Source organism: Ammospiza nelsoni, chromosome 13 (genome assembly GCF_027579445.1).
Source record: "Ammospiza nelsoni isolate bAmmNel1 chromosome 13, bAmmNel1.pri, whole genome shotgun sequence".
Classification (NCBI taxonomy): domain Eukaryota; kingdom Metazoa; phylum Chordata; class Aves; order Passeriformes; family Passerellidae; genus Ammospiza; species Ammospiza nelsoni.
In genome coordinates, this window is record NC_080645.1 from 14,909,264 (window position 1) to 14,930,498 (window position 21,235).

The following is a 21,235-nucleotide window of genomic DNA, read 5'->3' on the forward strand; positions in this document are numbered from 1 at the left end:
TGCTTCCAGCAGCCACACACAGCTGGAGAAAATGACACATGGCAGATGAGCTCCTCACCGGTCCTGGGCCTGCTCAGCCTGTCCCTCAAATGCAGCAGGAATCTGATCATGCCAGGACGGGGGATGTAGGAGCAGAGGAAGCCTGCCAAGAGCCCCAGAGGTGGTGCTGCAGCCAGGAGCAGTGGCTCACGCTCTGCTGAGGATGTGCTGGGAGGCCTGGGGGGTCCTCCCACCTAGAATCAGCCTGGGCAGAGCCTGGGCTGTCAGCCTTCACTGCAGGGGATGTCACAGCCTGCTGAACCCATCCTGTTATGTTTTATTCCCCCAATTCCTTGCAGGGCCGAAGCCACTCAAGGCCACAAGAGTTCCCCAAAGGAGCCTGGCTCTGGGGAGATGCAGGTTTTCCAAACAAGACATGAGTAAGAGATGCAGTTAGCACAGGTGGAAGCCGGGACAATCTGCAGATGGTATGTGGTCAGGAGCTGGAGGACTTCTAGAGGCTCTGCACCGTGAGTGGATGCTTGCCAGGAGATACAGATAGGCAACATTCCCTTTGAAAACCAGTCAAGCTTGGCATGGTTTTGGTGAGGAGATTGTAACCCTATTATTTCTGTATTTAGGAACTAGGAGATGTCCTCAGGCTTAGTGCTGGAAAGGGAAGTGGGGATCACTTCCAAAAAACCTGGGAGTTTGGAGCTAACAGGGACTGTTCCTTCCTGCAGCTGTGCAAGGCACAAAGCAGGAGCCCCCCTGTCCCATGCACCACACCACTGGCTGCCTCTCCATCCAGACAAAGCCCATTTTCCAGAGGCTCCCACCTACCTGGTAGTTAGCAAAGTCATGTGGCCACAGCACTTAATTAATAAAGAGCTGATATAAATGCCAGTAAACATGTGGGGAGGAGGACACTGAGGCAGAGCGGTAGCAGAGCTTCCAGCGAGCTCAGTGGAGCAGCGACAGCAGCGCCCTCTCTGCTGGAGAGGTCAGTGCTTGCCATGGGAGGGGTCCTGGGAGCGTGTGGGATGTGACCCCACAGCTGGGGGTTTTGTGGGATGGGGAGATGAGGACGGGCCAGCACTGGGCTGCTGGAGCCAGGTTTGAAACCTCAAGGCTGCCCAAGCAGCAGGAACCGGCTTTCCAAGGATTTGGCTGACATTTGGTGGATACCACCTCTGGGCCCCTTTACTTTTGCTCCCTAAGAGGTCACTTACTTTTTAGAGCCTTCAGGCCCCCAAAGCCCACAGCCTGGCCCTGCAGCTTCTCCTGTCCCCCAGCTGCATGTGCTGTGGTCCGTCTCCTGTCCAGCACTCAGATTCTAGTGGCACTTCCAGGCTCAGAGCCTGGCAGGAGACATGTCACATGTTTTGGCCACATGCTGTGCACCTCAGTGGTCTGGTGGCTGCTGTGTGTTGGGCAGGAGAACCTGAACTGACACAAAAAAGATCAAATCTCAGTCCATTCTCTGCTGATCACCCCTTTCTGTGGGGAGATCATGAATGTGCTCTCATGTGGAACGCCCCACAGCACATGACAGAGCTTTGGGGGCTCCTGCTCCCAGGTGTCTGTGGGCCCAAAAAAAGGCTCTCAGGTCCAAGGGAACAAGCTGGGAGTGGTGGCTGTGCTGGCAGAGGCTGACATGGCACTTCTTGGGGTGGCAGAGGATGATGGCAGTGGAGGGGACAGGCCAGGCTGCCACCAGGTGCGCTGATGCTGGCCAGGCCCCTCTGCACAGGTTGTCCTCCAGGACCATGCTGAACGTGCTGCTGCTGTGCTGTGGGCTGCTGCAGGGGATCCAGGCTGTGCTGGATCTCAGGACTGCTGACCTGAGCTGTGGCCACGTGCAGAAGGCGAGCGGCGGGCTGGAGCGGGTGGACAGAGCCCGCCAGGCCAGCCTGCAGCGCAAGGGCAAGGAGGCGTCTGCCGAGCCAGCAGGTGAGTCCTGAGCCCTGCTCCTCACTGAGCCCACCCAGGGCCCCAAAACTGAGCTGGGCATCCCCTTAAAGCAGCACAGCTTCTCCTGGCCCTGGCTAGTGACAGCAGCCTGGCAGCCCACAGGGAATGGGGTCTTTTTTTTGGGGGGGACCCACGAACAAAGGCAGAAGAATCAGAGCTGACCCTCCAGCAGCCTTCTTGTGCAGTCTCTCTGTATCTCCTAGGAGCTCTCCCAAGGCTGGGGTTTGAGCAGATGGCCCTGGGGGTCCAAGAAGCTGATGGTGACCTTGTGCAGAGAGGCAGCCTGCTGGAACCACAGGTATGGCTCCCTGAGCTTTCTTACAGACACCCTAAGAGCGGGGTGGCCTCAGGCCACAGCAGCCTCCTCTGTGTCCCTGGGGCTGGGGATTTGGAGCCAGCACAGTGCGGCCTGCGATGGGACTGTCCATCACCTGAGGAGCTGGGATGAGCTGAGGCTGCCCAGACCTGCAAGGGGCTCCAGCACTCAAAGGAGAGTGGTCCAAGCCTGTGCTCCTGTAATCCATTTAATTAAGCTCAAGTGTAGCCCAGGAAGCCTCTGCAGAGCAGGAGCTCGCTGGGCAGTGCCCTGTGGTTGCCTGGCTCAGCCCTGGTGGCTCTGTTTGGGCAGAAGACACAGCACCATTTTCTAAAGTCCAAGCTGTGCTTCAAAATAAATGTGTGCAGAAAAGCCTTGAGACACCGTGGAAGAGGCACCAATGCCTGTAGAGAGTCCACAGTGCTCAGCAGTGATTTCCAACAGAAAATGGAGCCTGGAGTTGAACACAAAAGAAGCCTCCGCAATGCCAAGTTTCAGCAGCCACTCTTGGCTCTCTCCCACACAGTTCTTTATTGCTGGCACAGTGGTCCAGGACCAGCTCTCGCCCTCCTCTTCCTCCTCTCTCCCCTGCAGGCATCATCCACAGAGCTGCAAGCCGAGGGCCGTGAGGAGCGCTCCCCCCGCCGCTGTGTCCGCCTGCTGGAGTCCTGCCTGGGCCACCAGATCCCCTGCTGCGACCCCTGTGCCACCTGCTACTGCCGCTTCTTCAACGCCTTTTGCTACTGCAGGAAAATCAGCACCACCTTCCCCTGCGGCAAGAACTAGCGCCCCAGGGGCTGCCAGCTGCCCGCCCCTGCGTGTGCCTCCTGCTCTGCAGCTCCAATAAACCAGCCCTTCGCAAAAGGCGTTTGGTTTGCAGAGTGGGGATGGTGTGACGGGCTCTCGGGGGGTGGCAGCAAGGTGAGGGTGGGCTGTGCACGGCTTTCCTGGGTCCATTAGTGCTGTTTCAGCAGCAGGGCTACCCCAGGTGATGTTCAGGCTATGCTGCTGTTACCCACAAAATCAAGTTTGTTCCTTGGTAAGCACCGAGCCGATAATGACACATTCCAGAGAGATGCTGATTGTTTATTTCAGAGCTGCCCCAGCCTGGGTGCTCGGTGCTATTCCACAAATCCAAATGGCTTTCTGTGCCATTATTTACACATAGAACTTCAGGGTTAGTGACTTCCCAAGGACATCCCCTCCATTAAGATTGGTTGGTAATTTCGCATAGGAATCACATAACTTAATCCAGGTAACTTCTACTCATGCTCAGGGAAAGGACCTTCAGCTATGGATATTTTTGACCCTGCAGGTGTGATTTTTGGTGTTACAATGCAGACAGTTCAGCTCTAGGATACATAGACCTCGAGTATTTCACTAGGTTTACAATGTGCGTGTAGCCATACATCACCATCTTGACTTATTGCATCCTTAAAGCTTGTTCTGGGATATTTTTGAGTGAGGGGCGCTGGCTGCTGCCTGTTCTACTGATTAAGTCTCCTTCCTGATTAGGTTTGAAAGTACATGGAGGTCTTGTATCAAAAACCATCTTGCCTTAATATAACCTTGACATATCCCACATTTTGCAACGCCTTTACATCAAACAAAACTATTTATTTATTTCACAGAGCAGCTCCTGGCAAAGCCCTTTAACTGGCTAGGTACTTCCCGACTAGTAGAAGCGGTGTCTCGGCAGCAGGCGACACTGCGAACTTTACTTGCGTATCCTCCTTGTGCCTGTACGGCTCACGGCGGCTTAGGCGGAGGGAAGGGGAGGCTCCCGCCGAGCGCTGTGCAGCCGGAGCAGGGGCACGGCGGGCAGGGGCTCATGGCTCAGCGGAGCAAAGGGGAGGCTCACACCGGACGCGGTGCAGCCGGAGCAGGGGCCCACGGCGGGCAGGGGCTCATGGCGGCCGCCATCCCCTCAGGCCGCTCCCGCCCCGCGATGGCTGCCGGGAAGGGGCCGCGGCCACGTGAGGCGGCCGGTCACGTGAGGCGGCGGGCGGTAGCGCTGCCTGTGCCGCCGCTGCCGCCATGTCGTGTTTCCCGGAGCTCTATTTCAACGTGGATAACGGCTACCTGGAGGGGCTGGTGCGCGGCTTTAAGGCGGGGATACTCCGGCAAGGCGACTACGTGAACCTGGTGCAGTGTGAGAGCCTGGAGGGTGAGTAGCGGTGGAGGCCTGAGGCAAGCGGAGACAGCCCCCCCCCCCGCCATTCCTGAGAGAATGTCCGGGCTGAGGGGAGATGGTGGGGAGACAAGGGGAGGGAAGGGGCTGTCTGGCAGTGGGGAAAAGAGCCGATAGCGGCGTTTAGAAGCAGCTGTTCCCTCTTTACCCCATGGCTGGTCGGTGTTCCGTCTGGCCCCTCACCCCGCTCAGCTGACTCAGTTTCCCGGTCAGCCCGGCCGTGCGATTGCACAGCTGCTGCAGCGCTGTGAGGGAACTTGGGCTCCTGCTGCTTCCTTGAGGTGGCCGTGTAGCTGTACCCTGTGGTTTTGGGAGCCTGGTGGGTTTTGACAGGCCTTGCTGGTGAGACATGTTTGTGCCTTTACTCCTTAAAGGGCAGGAAGCCTTTTAAGGCCTGAAACAAGGTTGTTGGTATTACCTAAGATCCCTGATATCCATGATTAGTGTTTAAGGAGATCAGGTCAGCTAGGAAAGTACCTGCTGTTATTGAAAGATCGCTAGTGGAAAAAAAATGTAGTGCGCATCTGGGTAAATTCACCAGTGAATTATCTGTTGCCTCTGATTTGGTGTTCTTTTTTGAGTCTAATTCTGATTTCCAGCCGTCATCCTTTTTTCTAGATCAATGTGTACAAACTTGCAGAACTGTGAGGATTTCTTTTTTAACTATGAAGATGGTGAAACACTGGCACAGGTTGCTCAGAGAGGTGGTGGATGCCCCATTATTGAAAGCATTCAAGGCCAGGTTGAATGGAGCTCTAAACAACCTGGTCTAGCTGAAGATATCCCTGCTCATTGCAGACACTTGGACTGCATGGCCTTTGAAGGTCCCTTCCAACCCAAACTATTCTGCAGTTCTATCATCAACTGTAGTCAGCTCATCATCTTAATTAGTTGGTGCTGAACTGTTCCTCTGATCAGTGACCTGCTTGGCAGTTTTCACTCTTTGGTGTACAGAACCTGGACCACAAATCACAAGGATTAAAACCAGGCCTGTCTCAAAATAAACTAGAAACACGCATATCCAGAGATGTTGGTGGTTTTGATCAGTGGAGCTATAATTATTGGATCATTCTTTCTTAAAAAAAAAAAGTGTCAGTTTTATGTAGACAATCATTGCTGAGTGATTAATTGGCATTGACACTTTAGATGAATCCCTGGCCTGCTGAACCCTGGATGAAGGTTACCTGGAGTGAGCAGCTCCAGGTTGTAATAGAATGGAACAGAGTGCTGTGTTTGGCCCAGTCTACCTTAAAAATCCCCAGTATATTTTTACTTAGGACAGAATCTCTTTTTGGGTTTTTTTTTTTTTTTTTTTTTTTTTTTTTTTTTTTTTTTTTTTTTTTTTTTTTTTTTTTTTTTTTTTTTTTTCAGCTCTTTGCTTGCAGCAGTCACTGTTGTTCCTGCTGTGGAGCCCAGGGTCTGGAATAGAGCAGTGGCAGTGACTTCTGCTCTCCTGGTGGTCACAAGTCTCAGCATGCCCTGAACTGTGACTTTTTCACCTTTCCTGCAGATAGCTTCCTCTTTGGAGTTCTTCTGTACTTGGAGCTTCTCTTTTCTCTCTGTTTCTCAGTTTCTGAACCAAGCTGTGTGGTTCTCCCTTGGAGTGGTGCTGGCTGCGTTTGGAATGAGTCACGTTGGAGTCCCCCTCTGTTTGCCATGGCATTGTTGCTGTTCTGTCCCCAGCAGCTCTCTGGTGGTGGCAGCTGCTGTGCTCTTGGTCACGCTTCGCTCTGAACCTGGAGGCTCTTCCAAATTCACTGCCTGTGTTGTTACTCCTTCCCTTGGCTCGCCATGCCCTTTTGGAGAGGGATTTTTCTTCAAAGGAGCATTGTTCTTTATTACTTACATAGGTCTCTGGTCAAACAATTTCTTTCCTCTGTCCTTTTAGTGCTGATTTTCACATTTCAGTATTTGTTTTCTGTGTTCTACTGACTGTTAACAGATGCACATCTGCCCTAAATCCAGGCAGTGGCTGATGTATTAGCAGCCAAAATAAGTACTGGGGCATAAATTACTGATACATTCTTCTCTACTCTCTGTTTAGTCGTTGCTGCTGCCTCTCACATGTGTGGCTCTGCAGTTGGTCCCAGTCCTGGAGCAAGTGTTTGCCCTGGCCATGGAGAAAGCCTGAAGGACCAAGGCTGTTCTGGGTCTGGCCCTGGGAATTGAATATCTGGCTCTTGGAGGATGTCGTGCATCCAGGTCTGAAGTTCTGTTCCCTCTGGTGTGCCCAGATCAGTCTGGAAGCATAAAGGGATTGACTTGTCTGCTTCAGGACTCAGGCTGGCAGTTTAGTGCTGCTGGCAGGGAGGCAGTCATGCTTTTCTGCATGATCCCCTGTTGTCTCTGCTTGTCTGATCACAAGGTAATCTGGTCCAAGCTCTCCATTGTTGGGTCAGAACAGAGAGCTAAATGGGCTGTCTGTGGTCAGGTAGGCTCTGAGCTGGCTATAAGAAATGCAGAAAAATGGATTGAGGGTGTGTGTGTGAGAGCAGTTTTGATTTAAACTTTCTCTTAAACCCTTCAGCAATAACACATTTAATCCCTTCTTTCAGCTCCAAAAGTCCTGGTGCTCTGGTTGTTCCTCAGCCGAGGCCCTGTGCAGCAGCAGTCGTGGGCTGGGAGCGTTTGGAACCTGCCTGGTGGTCGCTGCTGTATCCAGTTCCTGCTTCTGACACAAGGTGTCAGTGAAGGACCTGGAGCTGCTTTCCTCTGCTCCAGTGCTGTGAGCGTGGAGCTGTGCTTGAGTGGAATCTGTTTGGGGCAACCAAACTTAGGAGTCACCCAGATTTCTACTGTCAGAAGATTGGTGAGACATCTACAGCTCTTCAGGCTGTGGTGGCCTGTCAGGGGTCTGATGTTCTGTCAGGAGAATGAAAAGCTGTTGATGCAATTGAACAGTGGTGATGCTTTTAAGCAGCAGAGTTCAGTCTGGGACTGGAATGTAGGTTATGAACTGGCTTTAGTGTTGGTCTGCAAAGCTCCCTTCTGCAAAAAGTGTGCAGAGCCCAAGAAGTGCACAAAAGCATCTTGAACCAGGAGTGTCTTTACCCTTAGGTCAGTGTTCATGAGCATCCTATTGCTACTACTACTTATTCTTGCTTCAACAGCAACAGTGTAGAGAGTTGCTTTCTTTCTGACTTGCCAGTGTTGTAGAGGTGATTGGTGGGTGAAATCCGGCAGCAGGATGTGTCACCTTCTGCCTGGGTGATGAGGCTGAGGAGTGGCAGGGAGTTGGCTCAAGCTTGTGGGCCTCTTTTGGGAGAGGCCTTCAGGAAAACTGTGCATCTCAGCACCACTGCTCTGTGGGTGCCTGTGCCTCTGTCCATGCAGCTGGCACAGCTGGGATGCCTTGTAAAGAGTGGTGTGCACTTGGAGGAGTGGGATCTGTCCATGGAGTTTGTCTTTGTACACCAGGCTGTGTGCAGTGTGGGCTTTTGTTTTCATTGTCCCAAGGATCTTTTTTCTCCCCTGCAGGCTGCCATTGCTTTGAGGTGTTCAGCACATCTCCTTTCACAAGAGAAGAGCAGAGAAGGCTGTGCTACCTGTCTCTTTTCTGTTTTATCGCTGTGGCCCTGGAATTTAGGCCCCAAGAAGGCTGGAGTGAGGCTTCTCTTTTGGGATAACCACATGGGCAGTGTGTCCTCTCTTGTGTGAGGGTGTTGCAGAGCTCCAGACTGACTTCAAGAGTGCTTTTGGTGGAGCTCATGATATTCCCCTGTGTGAAGGGGGAACAGCACAGATCCTTTACTGTGCTACCAAGCAGGGAGAGGCCGCTTGATGGTCCCAAGGTGGCCATGCTTAGATCCATCCTGAGCTCCAAGAGTGGTTCAGTCTGAACTCAGGGGCTGTAGAAGCCAAGCCTTAATGTGCTGGGGACCTTTCATTGGCATTCACACAAGGATGATTTGTCTGTGTGAAAAGCTGACCCCTGTGTGTTGGCACTGTGCAGCAGGACTGACCCCCGGCCCCAAGGGATTTCTCCTGCCAAAGGAGGCAGAGTCTACAGGCAAGGTGAGATCTGAGAAAGTACAGACCATTCCTGTCTTCTGAATGCTCACTTCTTATGTAGCAACAAAGCAGTGTCCAAAATGCTGTCCTGCTAATTTTGGTGCTTTGTCCTGCATCCTGTATGGGTGTAACCACTGGCTGTGGCTGCTTCATCAACGCTCCTGTTAAATCAAGCTTCAGGAAAACATCATTTATTGGAAGAATGATGGCACTTCCATAGCCTGCTAGATCATGGTGGCAAACAAACACTGTGGTCACTGGCTTCCTGCAGGGTTCAGCAGAGGCTCTTTACTGTTTGTTCTGGCCTCCTTTACCAGGCAGAGACCTGCTTCATGGCTTCTCCTAGCTGAACTTCAAGCAGCAGCTGAGGTCAGCTTCTCAGTAGTGTTGCAGCTTCAGCCCTTGTTTGGGTCCTGCCCCTTTTGAGATGATGGTGCTGTCTGGGTTTCCTGGCAGGTATTGCTGCTCGGCAGCCACTCAGTGCTTTCATCTTGTTTTTCCTCAGCTGTCAGCTCCCACAGCATGAGACTGTTTTCTGCCCTGTTTGTTTTAGTTTCTCAGTGATTTGTTGCCTCTCCCTTATCCCCTGCACAAGGTGCTGGGCTGATGTCCTGACTGGGCTTCTGAGGTTACAGAGTGATTTAGAGCAGTCTGCGTTTGGAGGGGGGGAAAAAGCTTACTGGGGATGCAGGCAGATGAGGAGGGGTTACCTTGCCTTTTGGGCAAGTTAGGAAGGGGCTGCCTAGTTGAGGGGCTCCTCATGGAACACAACCTGGCTGTGCTGGGTTTGAAGCTCTGAGTGGAGTGAGTTCAGTCCCAGGAAGGGATGAGCTAGAAACACAGGCTGCTCTTTGGTGCTGAGGGCATCTCAAACTGGTGAAAAGTCAGAGGTGAGCTACTGATGGAGGAAAGAGCCAAAGATGATGCTTCTCTGTGTCTCACTGTGGCTCAGATGAATTTGCTGCCTGACAACAGAGAAGAAGAGGTAGCACGTCACTGCTGGTGGTGTGCAACCACAGGAAAGGTCTTAAATTCTGCAGGGAACAAAGGGTCTCTGAGTTCTTTTTGAACAAGATTTTCAGAGAATCAGCTTCAGGAGTGTCTGAGGTGGCTATAAACAGACCAAACAAACAGCAACAAGGCAAATGGTAATGACTGCAGTCTCCTGAAGGGGGAGGTGGACGATGTAGCTCATCTGCAGACTGCTGTGTAATCCCTCAGCTGCCTTACTGCCTCCAGCCTGGGAGATGGCAAATGATATTTGAATTTTTATATAGGCGGTGGTGGCCCCAGGTGTTGTGGAGGAAGATGTCGAAGTCACAGCAGATAATTTTTGTGAAAACATCAGTTCAGCTCAGAAGTTGCGGAAGCTGATTCTGTGCCTGTGTGTGAGAAGACAGATCAGTCCTTGCCTGGAAGTGTTTGAGCCCTTAACTTGATTCAGAGCTCTGCAATGCAGTTACAGCAGGAAACAAGGAAGGGTTGGAAGTCTGAGCTGATGGGGCCATGGATCACTCTGTCTGAGAAGGGCTTACAGGAGAGGCTTTGACTGACAGATGTCTGACAGACTAATGGCTTGGTTCCTTGTTATGTCAAAGCAAACTTGCAGCAGAGGATTGTTGCATTAGTGTGGATATAAAGTCTCTTGTAAAGATGTCATCTGAAATATCCAGGTGTTGGCATAGCAGTGTGTTGATTAAGCTCTGGTTGTGTTTGTGGCTCATGTACAGGCAGCTGCATGAAAACCAGAGGGGCTGATCTGAGAGTTGATAAGAGGTGGCTGTAAGTACATGTCATGGTGATCCCAAGCACTACCCTACCCAGCTGAAAAAGACTGTCATTCTGACAAACAGTTGTGTTCTTGCACGAGGCAACTTTACGGGAGCAGTGACCTGGCCATAATTTCCTAGGTTTTGCGGGGGAGGAGAAAGAACAAAAGTTTTGTGGTCATTCAAGTGCTCCCTTGCCATATGCTGGCTCAGTCTGTTACATAAAGTGTGTGAACCTCTTGGAAATATGCCAGAACAGGCAAATCTATCTCTTAAAATCAATCCCTGGGTTGAGGCCATGTGCTGTAGTTTGTGGGTATCTGGAGGAGCTCATCGGGAGGGGCTGGGCTCCAGCTGCAGCTCTCCCTCCTTTTCAGCAGCAGCTGGGGAAGAGGCCCTGCAGAGCCTTGCAGCCTTATCGACCTGCAGCGTGTGGGATCTCTGGCAGCTGCCCCTGCCACGGTGCTGCTCCTGCTGCCAGAGGCCAACTCCAGCTGAGTCCAAGCTTGTGTGAGGAACCTGAGCTTTTGGAGAGCTCGGGGCTTGCTCAGCAGTGAGGCCATTTATTAGTCACCGTGCTACTGGGACAGCTCTTCTGGCAGCAGGTTTGTGAAACCACGGGATTTGTTTGCTCTCATCTGAGAAGCTTGACATGTGAATAGTCCTATTAAAAGCTCCCAAACCCTCTTGGCTGAAGCTTGGTGACTAGCCCAGCAGCTGGAGGAGGACAGGCTAGTGTAAAGCACTGATACACCGTGGGATGCACTGAGTCAGGGTTCATAAATCCGGTCCAATTTTTGGAAAATATGTTCCGTTTTGTCTGCTTGGATGCTAAAGGATTCAGAAAAGTTTAGTTCTGCAGTTTGTGGCTGGCCTTCCTTATAAAAATGAATTCCAAGTGTTATATAAACATGGCCCTTATTCCAGTTGCAACATAATGTGCTGGCTCTTGTGCTGTGGAGTTGGGGGCACAACCCCTTCATGGAGCAGGGCAAAATGTTCTGGCCAAGCAGCTCATGGGAGCTTGCTCAGAGCTGTTGGAGAGCCTGCAAGGCACAACGTGCAGCCTGTGTGCCTCTGGTCTAGATACAGTGCAGCTCTACTTCCAGGAAGCACAGCAAACTCCTTTTTGTGTCACTGAGTCTGTAGCATCTAGTGACATGATAGCAAAGGAGCTGCTTGCAACCTCAAAAGCAGAGTTTCAGGTTGTGATGAGAACAAAACAAACCAATGGTGCTGGACTTGAGGAAACAAGCTTTGGCAGCTTCCCTACCCAAGGCAGATCTGGGAGGATGTGCCATAGCTGCTTCCTCTCCAAAGTCCTGGATGCTGCAAAACAACATCACATGCCTTTTTGGGCAGACTTAGCTTCCATTAGAGCTCTGCACAGCTACTGGGAACTGCAAGTAGGAGGTATATGAATGCAACTACTGCAGTTCCCTGTGCCTTCCCTTGCAATCTGACCTTATGGGTATAATACTCTTACCAGGACCTTTTCTCACATATTCATTGAACATATTAACTGATCAATTTTGTTCCATGTTTTCTCCAGCTTCTACTAAAAGCAAACTAGTAAAGTCCTGATCTGTCAGAAACTTATTTTCCACTCAGATTCTGATGTTCATCATTCAAGAGCTTTAAAAAGTGTGACAAAAACTCATTAAGATGTAGTTCGGGATTCATAGAATTATTGAATGGTTTGGGTTGAAGGGACCTTAAAGACCATCTTGTTCCAAACCTTCCACAGGCAGGGACACCTTCCACTATACCAGATTGCTCCAAGCCCCATCCAACCTGGCCTTGAGCACCTGACAAACTGAGTGGTATTTAAGTCTCTGGCCTTTATTTTCCTTCCCTATAAACTCCAGCTGTTTTCTGTAACACTGAGCAGTGGGAACATCTTTGTAACTATGGAGTGCTGGGTCAAAACCATTTTTACTAGAACTCCTTGGAAATACCCAGAAGAGTCAGTTGGCTTGGAAGCTGTTTGACCCCTGATCCCTTGGGCTGAGAACAGTATCAAGCTGTACAAGCTCAGGTTGAGCCTGAGGAGGAGCTCTCCATGGCTGGATGTAATGTCAAAAGGTCAAACTCTTCAAAGCAGGCTGAGTGCTTGCTCTGACCTCAGTGCTGTGCATGCTTGTGCCATAATGCTGAGGACTTGTGTGGCTCAGTGGAAGTGAAAGGCAGCCTCAGTAATGCTGCTTCAGAAAAACCGGGGAGAAATGTCTTCTTTTGTTTTCTCTGGATGGTGAGTTCACATCTGGTTTGACTCAACTCTTCCAGCTCCTCTCCTTACCCCACAAAGGTCTTGAATCCCTGGGAGGATGCTTGCTTGCCTAACTGGCCCTCTGAGGTGAAGCTGAAGGGAGATGAACATTGTGTACCAATGCAGCTAGCAGAGCTTTGAGGAGTAGGATTGTGTGACGTTCCTTACTTCTGGATTCAGTTTTTCCACAGAGACACTTAAATGCTTTTGGCTCAAGCAGTGCTTTTATCTTGACAGAACTCAGCATGTTGTGGTTGCTTGTTGGCCAGGACTGCAGCTTGGTTGGGCACCTGACCTGCAAGCAGGGGTAAGAGAGGAAACAAAGGTTTCCTCTGCCTGGAACTGGAGAAGGGGAAGACTTCTGAGCATGTTCTTCCATCCTGGGCAGGGATTGCCTGCCCTGTGAGGTGGATTTAAATGGCCTTAATCTTCACAAGCCCCTCTCTACCTATTAATGCCTGAATTCTGTTTACCAGCACAATTAGCTGGGCTGCTTTGATAATTGACCAAGTAAGACCAAGATGGTTTATAATTTCTAAGTTGCTGTTTCTGTCTTTTTGGTTTTAAAAGCTTTACAAATGTCTGCACATCACTAGTATCTGGGGAGACTTGCTGTGAGGAGCCTGCACCCAGAGCCCTTTTGGCTAGATGGAGTGCTTAAGTTATTTGGTTTTTTTCTCCCCCTGGATTTCTAGCAAGTACCTCCTAGAAAATCAGTAAGCTTCCACCTTGACCTAGCAGAGTGAGCTGCTGGCACCAGTGTGTGTGCTCAGTTACACAGATGGTGTCACAGATTTCTCTTTAAGATGAGGCAAGGCTGATATGGTGAAACATTGATCTTTTCCTGCATTTGGGTTGTCCATGATAAAACTGAGAACAAATATGACCTGACACATGGGATTTGTCTAGGTGATCTTTCAGAGAAGAGAGTGCCTGAGAAGTGCTGAGCAGCATTCTTGGCTATGCTAAAAAAAAAACCAAAAAAAACCCCAACCAAATCCAGTCCAAAACCCTCTAGAGTGTAATGTTTCTTTTGTTTTCAGACTTGAAGCTGCACCTCCAGAGCACAGACTATGGGAACTTCCTGGCCAACGAGGCGTCCCCGCTCACCGTGTCCGTCATTGACGACAAGCTGAAGGAGAAGATGGTGGTGGAGTTCCGTCACATGAGGAACCACGCCTACGAGCCCCTGGCAAGTTTTCTGGACTTCATCACGTGAGTACCAGCTGCTCATGAGCAGCATTTTGAAATGCTGCTGTTCTTCCAGGCTTGAGAGCTCTCAGACCACCTTTCTACTCTCAGCCCTGTGCCTGCTGTGTTTTATGCAGCTTCTTGAGTGAAATGGGTGTGATTGTATCAGGAGGTCTCAAAGCAGCAGCATTGTATCTCTGTGTTATTAAAGGCTTCTGTTCCCAGGGAGCATGTGCTCCATTGGTACAGCTGCTTGGCTGCCTTCCGTTGCAGCACTGATTCAGTCTCTTAGAGGTACCATTTATCTTTGTCCCTTTTGTTAAATGTTCTTGGTTTTTTAAAACTGTGGTCTTGCTGCAAAACATAGGTATGCCATGTGTGTGCATTACAGGAGTAATGCTAGTTCTGAGCCACTGACAGCCTTCATCAGGGCTGATGTGATTCTGCTGTCCCATCCCAGGGGCTCTGGCCCCACACAAACTGGTTCAGGGAGTTGAGCTGGCCAGAAATTGAACAACTTTTCCCTTTTGGGGTTGACCTTTGACTGGTTTGTTTTTCTTGGACAGCTCAGTGGGATCCAGCAAATGCCAGCACTAGGGGAAGGCAGGACCTGAAATGAGCAGCAGTGAAACAGAGGGCTGCAGCAGCCTCAGCACGTCTCTGTCAGTTGGTGGAAACACATGGGGCTTCCACAGCAGGTTCAGCTGATGTCAAAAGCTTGAAATAGCCCAGCAGTCTCAAGGTATCTTCTCCCAGAGGTTTTGTACAACTCTCTGCTTCCCAGTGTGCTGCTCTGGTTTGTTCAGTAACAAAATGGAATTGTGGCAGAGGGATGCTAGTTGTTCTAGCTTGCATCTGAAACATGGAAGTAAAATTGACTTTTTTCCTTCCTTAGTCTACATTCCTGTAAGCTCTAGTTTAGCTTGCACACTACACAGCCAAAGGTCTCCTCTAACCACCAAGGAGATGCCTCAAGGACAAAAGTGAGTTTCTGGTTCAGTAGAATGTGACTTCAACTTACATTTGTGAGAAGGAGATCATACTCTGTTCTCAAGTGTGATAGTTAATGTATCACCTCTGGTACAGTGAGCCTGGGCTCATCACAAGTGCTCTGGCAAGTGATATTTAATCATGCATTTTGGCAGTTGTCTGTTGTCCTGCTTACCAGCTACAATTTTTGAATGGTGCAGGCTGATGTAGAAGATCTTTGTGGTTAATGGAAAAATTTTAAATTTTCATCTATCTGTGACATCTGCATTTGCAAATATTGAGTAAACAGCTGTCTCTCTGCCACCTGCCTTTGTGTTCACTCCTTTCTGTCTGGGTGCTACTGCTATCTCACTTTCTAACCCAGTGGCTCATATCTATTATTTTCTGTGTCAGTGTGTTAAAGCTGTCTCCTAAGCCTTTCCTGTTTTCTAAGAAATAGTTTTTACTTAAAAGCTTGTCAGTAAAATTTCTGGAGTTTTCATGTTTGGACCTAAACATGGAGCAAAACATTACTTAGCTCCCATTTTGCAGCAGTGTTTCCAATGTATGAAGCAATTTCTAATTCATCATCTTAGCTGTATGAAGCAATCTCTTCTATTCTCTCAAACTTAAGTTAACTCTTAAAACATCTCTTTGCCCATCTTGAATTTTCTGTCAAGACATCAGTGCTGCTTGAGCTTGGCAATATTAGGTGGGTGATCCTCCACTGTTGCTTTTCCTTTGCTGTGTTACAGGATTATGAAAATGTCTCCATGGAATTATGATAATCACTAATGCTTCTGTCATATCACTTTAAAGGCAATGGTTTGGGCAGCACAGCAGTATCTTGCAGGCTTTAAAACTTTGCTGTTGCCTGAATCTCACTTTAATAACCAGTGTGTGGCAAACATGAGCTGCATGGTCTCAGACCATGCCTGCCTTGGTTACACACTGCCTGCCTTGTTAGGGAGGCTATGGATGGCCATGGAAATCCAGTTCCTCTTAACTTCAGTCCTGTTGATCTTTATCCAGTGTCTACATCCACCTTGTGTTTTGCAGAAGACTTCAGACATCTTGTGTAATCAGAAAGGCTGGTTCTTACCAGCTTTTGGAATCACTTTTAAAACTGGTGTTCTGCCCTCAGCTAGATTTAACTTTGATCTTGTTCTGCTCCTGTCATTCTGATTTTGATGAGTTCTCTACAGCAAAACATGATTCTGTGCAGATACCTCTGTCTCTTGCTGCTGCATAATCTCTTTTTGAATATATTGTTTCTGTTCAGCACAGAATGTTCCTTCCTCAAGTTGTCTTCACTCTTATCTCTTATTTTCCTTTTTACCCACAAGATTTGCTTTAATGCCATTGTCTGCAGTGCTGCCTAGAGGAAGGCAAAAGGTGAAGCAGGGGAAGGTTGTTTTTCCATATGGAATGTCTGCACTCTTGTAGAGTCTTTTGTGCACGGAGGTCAAGTGTTCAGTTGGGTTTTGTTGTGGTTCTGCTGCACCACTGATGGAGGGGTCTCCTCTGGGTCTGCACTCAGCACACCAGTGGAATATTGTTGAAGTAGAGAAGGTGTTACCAGCTTTGACTGGTCCAAGGTGGGAGTCACTATCAGGGTATTAGAAACTCTAGTAACTGTAATGACTCTGCAGACAGCTTAAAACAAGATCCAGTGAACCACAAGGAGTTTGGAGAGGGTGCTGCTTTTGCCCAGTGGGTCTTAGTATCTTCTCTTGATAAACCTAGTATTTTGGTGGCAGGCCTAGTAGAAAAGAGGCTTCTTAGGCTGTGACTCCTCAGGCTGCCTTTCAGACTGTGTTCTCTGAAACTGTCCCTTGGTTTGGGGCAGGGGACAGAAATTCCAGAGGTTTTGTCTGCTGACAGTGTAAAACTTCCCATGTGTGTCCTAAATAGCTGGAGTGGAGAACAGCTCTCTTTGGAGCTGGTAGCACATACTTGTGCCGGTGGTTTTCATCTAGCTCAGGCATGTATGGAGGCAGCACTGTAAAAATGTTCAGCCAAAGGATGTTGGCAGTGCTGGGGGTTTTGTGCTTGTGCACCCAGAGGTACTGTGTGATCCTGCCTGCCTGGGGGACACTGGAACCAGCCTTTGCCTCTTGATTTTTCATTCTGGGTGCACACACATAGGTAGGGGAGGATTTGTCTTTCCTTTTGAACATGACTGTTTCCCACTCCATTCTTTCAGGGTAGTTAATGAGACTTGAGCAGGAAATGATAAGGACTGCTCCTGGTAGACAGCTCAAGGCAATTGAGGCACCAGGTGGTGAGAAGAAGAAATTGTACTCAACTGGATGTATCTGTGTGCTAATAGTATCCAGGCTGAAGTGAAATAAAAAATAGCAGAAGGATGTGGAAAGTTTGAGCAGGGCTGGAAAGCTTGAGTTCACTCAGACCTCTTCTGAGTTGTAAACAGAGATTTTTTAAATTGAGTGGGATTGTAGGAGGTGTGTCTGGCTCAAATTGGAAGGAAATGTTTTGTAGCGTGTCCAGTTCAGCTTTGAAGCTCATTGCTGCTTGGATGTCTCTGCATGTACTTACCTTTTTGGCTTCTCAGGACTCCTGGATAACCTCACACAGGATGGGCCCGCTGGGGCCTCTTAACACTCATTGGTAGTGGCCATGCTGTGCATGGCTGATGCCAGGAGCTGGATCAAGCACTTAAAAAACAATCAAGCTTTCTCCTTCCTGAATGTCCTGCTGAACCTTTGAGGTAGTTTTGAGTGGATCATCGGGTGACTGTTGTGCTTGTTTTTTGAGGATGCTCTGACCTGACTCAGGACATATTGCTGAGATCTGGGGACATGTCTGACTGTGGGAGCTGCTGTGTCCTTGTCTCCTCTGGCCCCAGCACCAACCTGCCAGGAGCCATGCCGTTTGTCCCCGGTGGAATGATACCGTGTCATTTCACTCGTCTCTTTGAAGCAGCGCCTGCCATAAGGAGGCCAGGGAAGGAAGCAGCAATGGGGGCAGTGCGGGGCTCTGGGGCAGAGGGTGCGCGCTCCGTGCCCGGCTCAGGGAGGGGAGGCCGCGCTGCCGGGTGCTCGCCGGAAGGTGGCACTCCAGCCCCGTCCTTCCTGTCCCCAGGTGCGCAGCCAGCCTGGGTGAGCATGTTCACCTGGCGAGGTGGGCAGGAGTTAACCTCTGTCCGAGCACAGGAGAAAGGACAGTGTTTAAAAGCACAAGAACAAAACTGACCCCAGAACGCGGCTAGGCAGCAACCCCAAAGTAAAGTCTTTGTTCCCCAAGTCACTTGCTGACACTGATTTTTTTTTTTTTTTTTTTGTCCTGTTGTGCTCCTCTCCTGGCACCACACTGACTCTTTCCTGGCTCTGGTTCTCTCCAGGAACTCTTCTGTGGCAAGTGTTGTGTTCTTAGTACCAAAATAAGGGAAATCAGCCAACTTCCTCAATTTGTTTTTTCAAGTGGTGGCTGTAGCTGGCAGCCTCTGCCACTGCAAGCAGAAAGCTCAGCTTGCTGAGCTGCTGCAGTGTCCATAACACACCTGCTAGCTCTGCATCTTGCCACGCAGCTCCCTGCTGGAAGTCTGCTGGTGCTTCCCCATGTCTTTCAGCCAGCCACAGTAGGTTCTGAGTGATAGGCACAAATTGTCTGTTAACATCTCTGCTCCAACACAAACAATGGACTGTTCAGCTGGGGGAATGCAGTGATGTTCTGTAGGGCAGCAACAAACAGGTATTAAGTGTTCTTGAAGCAGCAAAAGCCACTTCCTGAATTCAACAAGCACATATTGACTTGTGGGATGGAAGTGGGTTTTAGGTTCTTCTTAGTGATGTGCTGCCTTGCCTTTCTGTACAGGCTTTGTTCTTTGTGTTAGCCTGACACGGTGCCATGGCCTGTCTCTCCTTCCTTCCAGTGTTCCTGAATTGGTTTAGATAGGAGCAACATAATGATAAAGAATTCTGACTCCAGCCTGATGTAGCCTGTTCAGATTGTCAGCTTTAATCTTTTTCCAGTGGCAGGGAAAAGGGTTTAGTGAGTTTTTTGGGTTGGTTTATTTGGTTTTTGTTGTGTGTGGGTTTTTTGTTTGGGGTTTGTTTTGGGGTTTTTTCCCCTCCCCATTTCTTCAGCAGTCTGTTCCCTGCTCTGGGAACTCTGGCTTTGCAGCACACCACTGTCAAGGCCCTGGCAGCTGTTGGGCCCCTTGAGCCCTCAGCAAAATGATGGACAGGGAAGAGTTTGGTCTTGTCTTCAGTGGAGGAGCTGCTGGCAGCTGTGGGCACTGAGTGTGCCGTGGGAGTGAGGGCTAGGGGCAAGCTGGGTGTGAATACATCTTCCAAATCTGTGATCAGGCCTGTCATCTAGAGGACAGACTAGGTCACCTTTTATCTTTATCTTACCAGCCTGCAAGGGCTGGGAACCAGGTTCTTTTTTTGCCCTGAGGATGCAGCTGGGAACTTGGCTTTCAGTATGTTTTTGTGGTCACAAGATGTGTTTTTGATGAGGCTGCACGTACCTTTTCCCCTTGTGTGTGCCTTTTCTTCACTGACACTTCCCTCTGTTACCTTCTCCCTGACCCAGTCCTGCTCTGCCTCCCCCCTGCACTGAATAGATCTAGTTGCTGCTGCACAACTTTGAATTCAATTTGAATTTTGCAGCAGTGGTTTTTCTGGAGCCAAATTTTTCAATTGCTGCTTAAGCTGAAGAGCACTAATCTTCTCTGGAGTAGGAAGTTGTCCGTCTTCATTCTAAATGTACTGGAGTTTGCATCCTGGCATAACTGTGGAGGTTACAAAATATGACTGCATCCCTTTGAAATTCTTTCCTGCAGAAGGAAAAAACCCTTCAAATGCTTTAGGTGTAGTTCATTGTGACAAGTCCAACAATCTGAAGGATGTTTCCTAATGCTGCTGCGTTTAAAATTACATTGTACTATTTCAGTCAGGTTCCTTGGTGGCAGTGAGGTTAGGAAGCAAAAATTACTGTAGTGGCTGGGGATTCTGCAATAAAAGGTTTAAGAGCCTTTTCTGGCAGAGATTGTTTTGGCAAAGCAGCACAGGTTTCTGACAAACAGCTTCCGTGTTTGCAGGGAGTGCAAAGTTGAACTGATAAGCCAAGTTCTTGGAGGGATTATGCAATATGCAAAATTAGAGGGCATAGCTAATGGTCTGGAAATGATCAGAGATTTGTGTCCTCTGGATGGTGGCATCAGAGCTGCATCTGCTCACCTGCATTCCCAAAGGATGCTGATCTCATGCTGGTTTCCCAGAACCAATGTCTGTGATGATGGACTGGGTTGCATGGTGGTGACTGTGGGGTCATGGTGTGACTTCAGGTGCCCTCATTAGAAAGGGAATTTTTGAAAGGTGTGTTTCACTGTATATTACATTAAAATGCTGCCTTTTTTTTTTCTGATGTCTGAAAAACTTTTCATTTGGCCAGTGGATTTGAATGGGAGCAACCTAACTTTCTGCTACTGTTCTTCACAGTGTGTTACCACAGTGCCTGGCAAACAGTGAGCAGTGGTAGTGATCAGAAAGGCTAACAAAATGTTACTTGTGGCAGTAAAGATGCTCAAAAAGTGAGTGATGAGCTCCAGATTTCAACCTGTGTGTCACTAAGGGAAGGCTTCAGTGAAACTCTGCAGGGTCTGAGAAGGGGCTCTAGCATGCAGGCTCTGGGTGATTAGGTGAGAATTTGTTGCCCCTGGATATCACCCCTGTCCAAGCTTATGTGGTGTCATCCACAGGCAATGTGTGGACTTCTGTATCTTCTTGGGCTTTGTTTAAAGCTGAGTTTCTGTGGTGAGTCTGCAGTTTGCAGGAACAGTCCTTGTACTTCCTCCATGCTCCTTCTTGCAGTCTTTTCCTCAACAGGCTGAGGAGAATGTCTGTTAGAGGCATAAAACAAGAAGGAAAGGGAGTGTGTATGAGGAGGTTATCAATGCTGCTCAAATAAATTGTGTGACTGCAGTTTTTCCAGAAGAAAACCCATGTGCAGTGCCTTCAGCTGAGTGTGCACTCACTAAGCAATTCTGTTTACATGTAACATGCTTCATTCTTCTACTGAAACCATTCCCAAGGTCTTTCATGCTTGACCTTAGCAGCTTTTGTTTTCCTTTTACCTTTCCATTGATTTGCCTCACCCAGTACTCTAGACTGGCAAGTTCAGCCAGAAAAGGTCTGAAGGCCAAGAGCACTGCTTCTGAAGGCTTCCTGGGGGTATCCTGGGTCCTAGTCCCCTCTCCCAGGTCCATTCTGTAAGCTGGTTTGAAGTCTAGCAAACACTTGTGTGGAGCTTTGAATAAGTACCACAATATTTAGAGGTTGAGCTAAATCTTGTGTCTGCCTCCTGTGGTTTATTGCATGTCAGGTGGGATGATGAATTTTCTTGGCTTCTGCTGGCAGCAGGTCTGCATGCACAGAGATGTTCTGCACATTGGTCAGACCACACATTCACTGAGGAGCAGGTAAAGGCTTTTAGCCCTCTAAACTCACTCAGGTTTCTTAGCTACTAGAGACAGTTTGGGGCATAATGTGAACAGTGCAGCCTTTCCTCTTATTTTATATCCATGAAATGTTGTGGGG

The 21,235-nt window shown here is 49.2% G+C and overlaps 4 protein-coding genes across 4 annotated transcripts in view; 2 read left to right on the top strand and 2 right to left on the bottom strand.

Moving 5' to 3' along the window:
- Window positions 1–1,748: 1,748 nt before the first annotated feature.
- On the top strand, window positions 1,749–3,055 carry AGRP (agouti related neuropeptide). The gene is made up of 3 exons (XM_059481695.1): window positions 1,749–1,932; window positions 2,157–2,251; window positions 2,864–3,055. The coding sequence occupies exons 1-3, from the start codon at window positions 1,749–1,751 to the stop codon at window positions 3,053–3,055; spliced, it is 471 nt and encodes a 156-aa protein (XP_059337678.1).
- A 1,202-nt stretch (window positions 3,056–4,257) lies between these two features.
- ATP6V0D1 (ATPase H+ transporting V0 subunit d1) overlaps window positions 4,258–21,235 on the top strand; it is a 33,806-nt gene continuing 16,828 nt past the window's right edge. Inside the window, exons 1-2 of the mRNA XM_059481254.1 lie at window positions 4,258–4,436; window positions 13,553–13,724. Coding sequence (XP_059337237.1) covers window positions 4,307–4,436; window positions 13,553–13,724 — 302 coding nt within the window. The 5' untranslated portion in view covers window positions 4,258–4,306. The remainder of the gene's footprint in view (window positions 4,437–13,552; window positions 13,725–21,235) is intronic.
- TPPP3 (tubulin polymerization promoting protein family member 3) overlaps window positions 5,749–21,235 on the bottom strand; it is a 202,740-nt gene continuing 187,253 nt past the window's right edge. The window contains exon 5 of the mRNA XM_059481255.1: window positions 5,749–5,838. The gene's annotated coding sequence lies outside the window, so the exon portion shown is untranslated. The remainder of the gene's footprint in view (window positions 5,839–21,235) is intronic.
- The window catches only part of HSD11B2 (hydroxysteroid 11-beta dehydrogenase 2), a 49,909-nt gene continuing 34,422 nt past the window's right edge, over window positions 5,749–21,235 (bottom strand). Inside the window, exon 6 of the mRNA XM_059481776.1 lies at window positions 5,749–5,831. The gene's annotated coding sequence lies outside the window, so the exon portion shown is untranslated. The remainder of the gene's footprint in view (window positions 5,832–21,235) is intronic.